This window comes from Falco biarmicus, chromosome 2, assembly GCF_023638135.1.
Source record: "Falco biarmicus isolate bFalBia1 chromosome 2, bFalBia1.pri, whole genome shotgun sequence".
Taxonomy (NCBI): domain Eukaryota; kingdom Metazoa; phylum Chordata; class Aves; order Falconiformes; family Falconidae; genus Falco; species Falco biarmicus.
The window spans coordinates 81,426,773-81,438,884 of NC_079289.1; the positions used below are offsets into that span (position 1 = coordinate 81,426,773).

General features: G+C 36.2%; 1 protein-coding gene across 19 annotated transcripts in view; it reads right to left on the reverse strand.

Moving 5' to 3' along the window:
• Positions 1-323: 323 nt before the first annotated feature.
• The window catches only part of KDM6A (lysine demethylase 6A), a 162,778-nt gene continuing 150,989 nt past the window's right edge, over positions 324-12,112 (reverse strand). For 9 of the 19 annotated variants that reach the window (XM_056329684.1, XM_056329679.1, XM_056329680.1 and 6 more), the window contains 3 exons: positions 11,570-11,711; positions 5,977-6,103; positions 324-5,049 (listed from right to left, as the gene is read on the reverse strand). In XM_056329684.1, coding sequence (XP_056185659.1) covers positions 4,753-5,049; positions 5,977-6,103; positions 11,570-11,711 — 566 coding nt within the window. In that variant the 3' untranslated portion in view covers positions 324-4,752. The remainder of the gene's footprint in view (positions 5,050-5,976; positions 6,104-11,569; positions 11,712-12,112) is intronic. The other 10 variants (XM_056329686.1, XM_056329682.1, XM_056329683.1 and 7 more) reach the window with 5 other exon arrangements.

Consider the following 12,112-nt stretch of genomic DNA (forward strand, 5'->3'; position numbering starts at 1 on the left):
CAGCTTATAGATCAAAACTGTCCATTGGTTAGGAGCATAGTGTAATTAAGAAGTATGAAACTGCAAAATACTAAAGCCCTGCAGCAATTCAAATTCACGACAAAACTTTCATGCACAATGAGCAATACTGCCTGATGCTTTACTGATTTGGTCTACTTGTTCACTGGTGAGACACACATTTTCTTCCTTGGTGATGGCACATCCTCTTTTCCAAAGGGGAGGAAAGGTACAAAGCCCTTTTAATTAGCGCAGAGTAGCTCTTTCCCTAGTTAGCAATATTTTTTTACAGCACTGAGAAACGAGGACTTTTTGTTTACCATTAGTTGAGGTAAGTTATCTTGCTTTTATTTGGGTTTAAGACTACTGTAAAGGAGTAGCTTTTCAGTTGCAGCATGGTTTGTCAAGATTACAATATTTACGACTGCATAAAATACATAAGTAAAAAATTATGATTTGTAGAGTTCGTTATCAAGAACTGAGACTTACATCTTTACAGAACTGCAAATACTGGCTTCCTAACTGCTAGTTGATAATTTTGCTGGCAAGAGCATTTGTTATGCTTTTCTTTAATCTCTACACCCTTTTGTCCGACTGTTGTAAGAACTAGCAAGAAAGTCGCTTATAGCTATGGTTAAACTGTTGTAACAGCATTAGACAAGCTGTACTGATTCTTCATTAAAACACCCTTCGTTTGAAGCTACAATGTAAGAGGCGATTCTTTTTGTTCAAAAGAAACTATCAGCATGCTCTGTGCCTTTAACACTTCACATTGATTACAAAAAATTTAACAATGCAATCACTAACATACCCCACTAATGAGAAATTATGAGAAATTGTTTGATGCAGAACCTTCTGCATCAGTCAACTCTGATCGATAAGAAAGCTATCAATTTTGAAATTTAGATTTAATGCATTTTCAAGAAGCTAATGAGAAAGAGCAACTTAAAATAAATACCATCATTAAAACTGCAAACTGTTACAATGATATATTATAAACTTGTCCTAAATAAACCTAGTGCTTCAAAAATTTACCAGTGAATTCGTATTACAAAATATGTGAAAATACAATAGAATACCACAAAACAACGTCCTTTTTTGGGGTCAACAATGACACCAAGATGATTCAGTCTCAACTTTTAAAATTGTTAATAGAACATATTGTAATATATAAGTTGCAATTTGGTTGAATTCTAGAGAACATCCCCATCCAAACTCAAATTTACTTTTTTCATTCCTCCTCTAAAACTAGTGCCAAACCTCCTGTCAAAGCCGGTATTTTCTCGAAGAGCTTTAAAGTTTAGCCGTTACTTATTTTCTATTACTACATTTTGGCAGCAACTATTTATTGGTCTGTTATTGCAAAAAGTGCAATTTAACAATAAACCAGTCTGAAGGTCATTCTATGTCTTGAGGATACATACCATATATTTCTTTAAAAATAATCATACTTTTGTAAGCAATACTTTACAGTAGACACCTCAAATCTACCATAGATGTAAAACTTAAAACGAGAAAAATTTAGTCTCTAAATCTTTATACACATATGTATATTCGAGTTTCTATATATATTATATATATACACAAGCACAAGAGTATATATAAAATATATATAATCAGATTCAAAAAAGAACAAAAACTGGGCACTGTACATAAAATCTTTTTAAAACTCAAACAATAGAAAAACTTTAAACATTAAACAATTTTAATAAAAGTTTCTGTACAATGCTAAGCAGTTTTATTTACATATAGAAAATGTAATAGGAGTAGTGTTTGAAATTACAGAACTCCTTAAAATTTCAATGGCAGGTAATCTGGAAAAAATAACAGCATTCCATTCACAAATATTTTCAAGCAATAAATATGTATTTATAAATAGTGTAAATTTACATCAAGATTAGAAACAAAAATCACAAATCTGAAGTTTATTCCTTAGTCTATGTGCAACCCATTTATCTTTGTGACTTGGCTGTTAATTGTTTTAAATTTTATTTAGGAACCAAAAGTGTAACCGTCATGGTTTCAAAACAAGACAGAAAAACATAAAAGCAGTAAAAAATTTATATCACCTAACTCTTCACATTAAAAAAAAAAAAAAAAAGTTGCCCAAAGAAAGACTTAAAATTTCTAACTACCTTACAAAGAAATGACCAGCTAAGCTAGTACTTTTTCCAAGGGGAATTCTGAAGGGGAAAAATGGATGAAACCAACTCATCAGCCCAGAAACAGAGAAATACAAAAGAGGTGGTCTTCAAGTCAGTAGTCTGTATAATGTTGCCAGTTTTGTCAGATATATACAAAACATGGAATTATTTTTTTGAAGTACAGCTGGATGAGCTTTATTTGTTTTGAGTTCTGGAGTAGGAGGCAGTGCTCTCTCCTGTCCAGTTGGTTGACACTCCGCACTTGGAAGGTTGCATAGACACAGCTTTCAGCCAGCAGCCTTACGGGATAGCTACAAAAATCAGTGGTGCAGAACTGGGTCACTTCCTGAATATCAGAAAAGTTTTCATTTAATGTCCATGAAAAAATGTCAAGATGAGGAGGATGGCAATGGAGGAGCCTGAAAAAGAAAACATTAAATTACCTTTTCTACAAGGGTGTAAAACTCAGTTGTTTAACCAAGACCTGCACAAGCTGCAACTATGAGAGTTTGAAGTCACACGCACTTCTGTTTCTACACCTCAGAACTCTTGCAAGTGGACACCAGCACTTTTTTCCAGCTTACTCAAATACAACGTGTATTTTATGACTACTCTGCATTAGGATTTTGCCTGTACTGCAGACTGGAGCACGCTGTGGGGATGTCTGTGTTAATATGATGTGAGCTGACAAAACAAGTCCCATTGTGGCAGGAAAGAGCTCCATGTGGGCTCAGCATAGATAAATCTTTATATAAACTAAAACAGGGATTCTCAACCTGTTCACCGGGGGGGGGGGGGGGGGGGGGGGGGCACTGTCCATTTGTGCCTCTTCAAATGCCTTGCAGGCTTCTTTTTTTTTTTCTTCCCTCTACCTAAACAGTAACATATAACCCTGAAGACAGGATATCTGTGGAAAGGGTCTTAGATTCTCTGATATGAGGACAAAATTGGCTGGTTGGCTTTTTCAAGTCCTGGAAACACCAGCACAGTGCCTCAAGGGTGAAGTAAGCTAGGTGCCTTGCTCCTGCCTGCTTGCAGGAAACAAGGTCTCGGAGATCCCTAACTATTTCCCAGTATTGCACTTTGTGGCATTACCATCAAAATACTGAATCTTTGATGACATTTGCTTCTCTTTTCCTGCTGATCAGTCCTGTCATCATGTGGAACCCCTTCAAGTAGCTGCTCACAATCTTTAAAGACACTTTTAAGTCATACTGTGGTACCCACCTATGAAACACTAACACTAACCGATGCCCATGTTTGCTCCCGAACACAGAGCCTCTGTCAGGCCTCTATTACACCTCTGCCACCTGAGATTACCTTCATCCTGTGACTTGAAACAAACCTTAACTCTTCTCCCAGATCTGAGAGATGTCACTTTTAGGGTGTGACTCTTCTCAATCGAGACCATATCCCCTTTAAAAGAAATGGATGTGTACACCAATTTCACAAGAGAACAATTAATAACGCCCTTTAGAGCTGCAGGTATAGGCTTTGGTGGGATCTACTCACAGGTTGAGAACCCTTGTTCTAGGGACAATATCATCACTGTTACCTATATAATGTTATAAACACAGACAACAAATTACCCCTCCCTCCCCCCTCTTTTCTATACAGAAACGTTCTTGCCCCTTTCCACTCAACTGGATGACATATCTGAGAACGAGTTTACTTATATGCTTTTCTGTAACAGATCACCACTTCAAAATTGCAGTATTTCACAAATTATGACAATGGGCTCCTAGAAGTATGAAGTTCAACCACCTCAGGCTCTGTAGGACCAATGAAGATGATTAAATTCAGAGGACATGGTCCTGCACTCTTGCCAGCCTCAACAGCTGAACCTTGAGGCCGCAGCTCAAAAGGCCACAACTTATGCTAGCATTACAGGAAATAACTGTCTAAACATACATTTTCCACAGCACCTGGAAATGAATCAAAAGGCACAGCCGTTTCTGGGCTGCTGTATTTAACTCAACATGAAATTCTCATAACACTTCGTCCAATGTTTGTCTCCTTTAACAGAAAGGCAAGGCTTAAAAATAAATCCAGCATCACTTTAATTGTGATTACAAACAAGCCGTCTTTGCCTGAAACAATGAAACCTGGGTGAAATGTTAGGACAGTTGTGCTGACACAGTTCAAAGCAGGAGGCTGCCATATATAGCACAAAGCTATAATGGCAAAGAGGCTTTTCGCTTTAAATTGAAATGCAAAGGAGGCCCCAAGCCAAAAGACAGAACTGTTTGAGAGCATCCGCTTGCTAAGCAGAAGGACAGTGCTGATTCAGGAGGGGATGGGTGGGGAAGGGGAAGGGAAGGGGTCTGAGTGCATAGGATGCTCTGCTGCTATACTGACTTCATACCACAACCAATGTATTAGAGATGCTCTTGAACCTGGTGCTAGTTTCTCCAAGCTTCACTGTCCTGATTCTTCCCATCTCCATCTGATCCAGTTATGGTCTTCAGGTGATCTCTATTGGATTTTTAAAGCCACAACTTTATGAATTGTAACATCATACTTTTCCTGAAAACTCAGCGGTTATGTTCTGCAGTAAGTTACTGTACTATTTCACATAATTCTGACTCTTCAGCATTTTGTTCTGTAAATTTCACACATGACCCATACCTCCACTTGAATCAGAAAGTCCACAGTACTCATGCAATGGAGTACCAAGACAGTCTACAACTGCTTTACAAATAATGTACTTATGCACCCACTTATTAATTTGACTTACTAATGTAAATTGATCATAGACTTGCATCAAGTCCTCCATTTTGTACTGTTCTAGCACCACAAAATTTTCCAGGTTCGTGCTTATCTTTCGTGCACAGTCTTGGCAATGTACAACATAGGTCTTTCGAGAATTGCTCTCACTAGTGACAAAAAGCAGATCAAAGACTTCCACCTATTAGATAGGAAACAGAAAGTGAACTGTTACAATTTCATTTTTTAGAAGTTGAACGATGAAAAATGCATCTTCTTTAAGATTTAAAACCTTACCCTGTGCATGCAAAGAGAAAAATTAGATTTGTTCAGGGAAAAACTATCCTTCTAAGGCTCAAGCAGAGAAGCAAAATATTGTAAAACCACCAATATTACACATAGGTGCCTGCATGAACAGTGCTGCGGGAAAGCTTTTGGTCAATGTTGACAAAGCAGGATCCACACTCTGAATAGGCATTCCTCAGTAAGGTGGCGATTTATAACTATTATACCTAATTTTCCTTTTTAAAATTTGTCTGCAAATGAAGTTCTTGATTTATTTCCTCACTACTGAGTTACATGCTCATCCTGCCCAAGAGGGTCAGTCAGAAGATAACTAGAAACTGATTTTCAAGGGGTAGGGTAATTTTTATTTTCCTTTAAGCTTCATGAAAACTATTATCCAGTACTTTAAAGGAACTGTTATCAGAAAGTAGAATCAAAAATTTCAGAAAAAAGGTATGTCCTGTGAAGAAAATGTACTTAAATTCTCTCTCTTTTGGGGCTGTTGTTTACTTCTAAAATGACAACAGACACACCTTTAAAATGACGCTCAGCCGATCAAATTATATGCAGGAAAGGATAACAACTTTTTATAATAACTGAGAATTGAAAATCGACCTAGTGAATAACAATGTTGTGGTAGAGACTGAAGAAAAATACAGCCTGTGTCTAGAAAAACAGCTTGCTAAGCTCTTTGAAGACAGTACTGCATCACATATATGTGCTTATAGCATACAGTAGATGCTGCAACTTAAAAGCAAAATTAAAATAGCAACAAAAAAAAGATAGGACAAAATTTAAATAAATATTATAGTAGTATGCAAGCCCAACACATATTTTTACTGACCTCACAAATGCTACAGTAATGAGCTGGCTCGTCCTTTGCTCGCCCGTGCCAGACAATCTCTTTTCCTGCAGCAATTAGAGCTTCCCTCAGTGTCTGACACTGTTTGAGAGTTCTTAACAGGCAGTACCTGCAAACAAAAAACATTTGTCTATCAGGTCAATATTCAACTTTACAGCAAGATTCAAGTAGGCCTCATTTTCTTCCAAGACCCTGTACCCAGAGTTTCCTCTTCCTCCAGGGGTTCAGGAAAAGCTGGCTAATAACAATCACTGGACTCATGACTTAGGTAGGACCACACGCTTGTGGAACTCTGTGTAGATTTGCTCCAATTCAGTACTGCCCCTTGCCCTGCAAATGGGCTGTACCTTTCATTTTTGACTGGAATGCACGAATGCTTTTTTAAGCAAAACAAACCAATGTGTTTTCAAAAACAATTAATGTATTTTATTTTGAACTATGAACGTATCAGCAAAAAGTCAGTCTGAACTGCCAAGTTCAAAGTAACCGTTTACATTTACATTTTGTGTCATTGACTATAACCTATTCCAAAGAACTGTTTTGACTAACCCTGTTACTTCCTCAGCACTACTAAATTTTCAGTTATCCAAAATCTGAAAACTCAAGTTCTGACAGGAATCACTCTACAGACAGTGGGAATAAAACCTATTAACAAGTTATCTTCTGTGTAAAAGGAAAAAGAACAGACAGGTTGCTATCAGAAAAGGAAATACCTTCATAGGAAAAAAAAATTAACATTGGAAAACAACATTTTTTAAACACATTTTCTGAATGAAGAAAAGAACTGGTCAAATGTGAAATGGAATTTAACAACTCCCTGCCATACTTCTGTGAAGGATTAAAAAATATATATTGATTTTCATAATTTTATTCAGTTCTCTTCTGCAGTAGAAAATCTAACTTGTTTTCTAGCATTGTATAAACTACATACTCTAAAAAAAAAGAGCTGGCAAAATAGGTCACCAGATTTCTAAATTACAATGTTATTTACAATAATTTTTAGCTCTCAGCTATCCTATTTATTTGAGCTGCAGCCTTTGCAGCCTTTAATTTTCTCCTCCACAGGGTGGTTACGTTACATGCTCACTAGATGCAGAAGGAAGATTGAAAAAATGGAAGTGGAAGAATAAACATTGGACAGAAAACAAAGTGCTCAAGAGTTCTATCAAAATATTTTCATCTTGATCCTTCTCCCATTTTAAAGCCTTAAACTTGTAATATATATGGTCTGTATTAAAAAAACCCCACGTTTCTTTCATGTGTTTCCAAGTAGTTAATAGAATCTTAGGGTTGAGATACTCTCCTCTTGATGTTTTTACACTCAGCCTGTTCATCTTTACTGAAAACAAGCCTATGACTTCATTAATGCATTAATACCCTCACCATAAGGATAATGCAAACCTGAAAGTGTGTTTCTATGTTAAACATTAGGTTTTCATATACTGGATTTCCCGAAAATTACAACAGCTCATTTAGTTGTAACTCCTTCAACACTCTCGAAGTTTGATGTTCCTATATGATAGGTATATATATGCATATATATATATATATATATACACACACAAAAATATATATGATAAGTCCTATACGATGATAAGGCCAAGCACACGTGGTAGATCATGTTAATGTGCTTCTGACAAGTGCAGTAACTTTGGTATAGCATTCTTTTATGCAATACTGCCCAATTTCAAAGAATCTTAAAAGCTACCGTTCTTTTCTGCTGCTGTCTGGAAAAGTCTTTGGGTATACCAAAGAGTGACTGGAAGCACATCTGCACACTTGCTACCATTGTTCTCCACTCTTGACTTCCAAAGAATTTTCAGTGTTATTTTCAAAGAGTTTTCTAGTGTCACAGTTGTGAAAAAAGAATTTCCCAAATGTAACCCACATATAACACCACTGCAATGTTTTCCAAATTCGTAACCAATGCCAAAAACAATAGCTAGAAGGTGAATTCCACTTCCCTGGATAAAATTCAGGCCCTAGTAATGGCACCTGAAAATGTAAAACAATTTTATACTGTCAAAGAATGGGAGAAAGCATATGAACGATCACTTAAAAAATGCACTGCAATTGCCTAAAGTTTGGGTAGCCCAAAAAAGCCCAAAAGGTGCCAAGTAGAATACAATGTTTAAGTTAAACAGTGTCAACTTTCAGTATTGTAAGCCTGCTTTTATTCTTGTACAGTGAGAATTCAGTCAAAAGAAATCTAGACCATACCTCTCAAATTCTTACAGGTATGGCATAAAGAGAGTAAGTGAATCATATCTAGTCAAATTCAAATATTTAAGAGATTTTTAAATAGATATCATCCCAATTTATTCTAGAAAGGCAGTAAGAAACCCACTGGAATATTCAGATATACAGTACAACTTTTCAAAGTATGGAGACCACCCCAAAGGCAATGCAAGACTGACCTCTTTGTATCCTTCAGTCACATACCTTCCCTAATGATACTGAAATGTATTTTATCTCGCTCCATGATCTTGTGCAAAATTATTTCTCCCATGTCATCACAAGTCATGTTCTTTTACGTTTCTAAAACTATTTTTTGTAAAAGAACTTAGTCTTTCAGTTACTTTGGAATTAATTTTTTAAGCCTTTATTACTATGTTCCCACTACCTCCAAAATTCTTCTCTTCCTCAGATGCATTTATAAAAGTCCTAAATTTCATCCAAGAGGTTTGCTGTTAATTTTTCTTTTCTTGAGGGTTGTGCTCTTCCTCAGCTGACTTTGAAATCATTTTGTCTGCCTTTGTCCCTGCTCATGATTCTAGTGCCTGTATCAAATTTTTAAAAAACATCTCATGAGGAAGTTTTAGTTTTTGCTCTGTCTTTTATCTAGCAGGAGAGCATCCAGTTGCACATTAACTAAAAATATAAGGAGGTCCAAAAGCAAAGCTTCCCTGTTCTATTTCTCTTCATCATTAATTTGGTTCCCAATATTTATATGTATGCTTAAATTTTAGTTTATCACCTCTGTAGCAGTTACTCTTACATAGTAACTGTGACATCGTAACAGTAAATCACATAGTAACAGCAGGACATATTTGTATTTAACTTTCAGACTGGAATTGCAAACTACTTCTTACCATTTTCCGAGAGCTACTCTTCTGCACTATTCTGATACTTAAGAAGCCCCAGAGACACAAGTCAAACTACCTAAACACTTCAGGTATCTTTGACATACCATTTTAGATACAGACCTGCATTTGGAAAAAGATGACAGCCGTGTCACTAATGTATTTTTTTTTCCCTGGTGACAGATGAAAAGTCAGCTATTCAAAATGAAATTCAACCAGCTGTATAAGGAATCACTATTTCTCAAGTGTTTTTATACACATCCATACACACCTATATATAAACACACAAATGCCTACATTTTGTACATAGTAAAATCCAGGAGCAGTGGACGATAGCTACTTGCCAGCTGGTGCTATTTTCCTGCAGACAAGCAGTCCATAGAAAAATTATGCAACTGCTTTCCTATCTTAAGGAGATTCATGAAAGTTTGTGCATTTCCAGCATGCTTTACAAAGCCAAGGTCACGTACTAGACTGTGTATTCCGATGACACCCATTTCTAGTAACAACTATACAGTAACTACAGAAGTGATCACAACAAAGACTTATCTCAGGTTACTGGTACCAGATGTCACAAAGCAGAGCCCATCATTGGGCCTTCCTCCCTTTTGCACACAGCATGCAACTTGGGATTTGGCTGACAACTAACTTTGGTGGAGGGTTTAATCCAAGTAAACCGAAAATGGTTTCAGTAGACTGGAAAAAGCAAATGTATACAAGACCAAAGTTTGTATCTGCTCCTCAGCATCTTTGTTTATTTGTAATGTACCCCTAAAATTTAGGTGTTTCACTAGAAAAAGCTCAGCTGCTGTCAGCCAGCAAGACAACACGAAGCCACCATTTTGTCCTCTGCGATTCTTCACAACATTTTAAGCAATTCTCTTGGAGAAGGATGCTGTGCTCAGTCATGTTTTTCTCCTTTTAAGCCTAAACCATGGCAACCCCCCCCCCCAAACCTGTGCAAATGCAAAATACAGGTGCCAAAATATTGAAATCCTATTTTGCCAAAAACATTCCAGAACTGCTTTGAGCTTTACAATAGATGCCTGCTGGGCCTGGAAAGATCTATGAAGATAATTGTGAAATAGGTTCATGGTGTTTTTCTTCTTCTTCTTTTTTTTTTTTTTTTTTTTTAATGGACTTCTTGAGTTCCCTCCCTCCCACATCCTGCTTCTTTCCTCCCTATTTCTCATTTCTAACTATTCACTTTCTCCTCTCCCTTTTATGACAGCTGGCATCCTGAATATGAGCACTTAATAGCTTAACTGAAGGGGCAGGACTGTCAAGCCTTCAGCAAAGATTTTCTTTACCCTAGATACTAGATTTTAAGAAAGTATTCATGCATAAATGCTATTCCAAACTCTAGTTTTACAGTGACTACACAAACCTCCCCGTCTTCAACTTCAACATTCCTAGTCCTTACAAAGTTATCATGTCACCAATTCCACCATTCCGCTATAAATGTTCAAGTCTAAATCAGATTTTCTCCTGTAAAAAGGTGTCTCACTCAGATGGCATCAATAAATCCTACTGGGGGAAAAAAGAAATTATTGTCTTTTTTTGCAAGTTAACACACCAATTTTTTTAAGGTTCATTCAAGGCAAATTATAAAAGGATTCAATGCTTGTGGATCTCGTATATTGCTAAGACTAAGTAGTACTCAAGCTAGAAGCTCCTTTGGTAGGCTTAGGGAAACAAGAGAGTGCTGCTGCTAGAGTATTCTCATGATGACAAATTTGCTTTGGAATTAATTCCCCCATTTTCTTTAGGACAAACCTATGATATATGCTTAAATGTCCATCCATTCCTCAGTGGAGGTGTAGTGCTGCTGCAGTATGATTTATATTTACTTGAAGTTGCACTCTTTATAACGAAAACTACTAAAGATGCTCCAAGCCTGGAATATTGCTGCATTTTGAAATCTGTGTAAGAGAATGTCACTAAATTCAATCATCACTTTACACATCAGTTAATTCATTGTTCAGAAGGAAGAGCACAGGGAAAGAGGCTTTTCAATTCCTACTTTCCTTTATTTAAAACATTTATACTGGATCTCCAAATGATAGTGTGTGAGCACTAACGAGAGGTTCTAGAAATGTAAAATTAAGTTTAATTTTGCTGTAAAAATGGCTAAACATTCTAACTGTAGTATTTGGGTTGATGATCTAATTTTGTTATTTCTTATGGTATGTAGTCTGAACACTTTTGTTGTCTAAGTCAACTGTTTCTGTAAACTGGTATATTAGATCTATGGCATATTTAGTAAGAAACTTACATCATTCTAAAGCTATGTCACAATAACATCAAATAAAATGTAATAAAATTAATTGTATCTATAGACGGATTCTTTGAAAAACAGAATACAAAATAATTTTGGCTTGATTCTCAGGAATGGAAACGTCTTAGAAAAGATTACTTGCAAATGAGCTACTGTTTTAGGCTTGAGGACGAAAAGGGTACAGTAAATGTCCAAATAAATGAATAAAACTTACTTTATCATTTCAAAAAGCTTTGGATCTGAGACCTTGATATTTCGAGCCATATTCCATGAAAGATGAACCATGGGTACTATGGACTTTACGCTCTGCAGTTTATTCCACTCGTACCGTTCCACTGCCAATTTATATTGACAGGCTACACAAAAACAAAATAACGAAAGCAGTTAGTCAAGTTAAGAAATAAGTATCAACTGAAGCCAAAATAATTTGATTATAATAAAAATGCATACCTTTTAGGGCTAGATTAAACTTCATTCACAATGACCTATTCATACCAACTAAACTTGAATTCTGTAATTTATTTTTTTTAAAGTGTATTTATGATGCTAAAAATCCCAGACAATACCACAGCAGCAACAACTATCTGTAAAACAAGCTACTGACAAGCATTCCGTTTCTGTGCAGAACAGAGAGCAGTACTTCAAAAAGGGTTACCTAATAAATTTTCAAATATTTCAGATTAAAAAAAACCCTGAACATCTAAATTAACATCCCTGCCCATGGCAACGGAGTTGGAAGTAGGTATCTTTAAGGTCC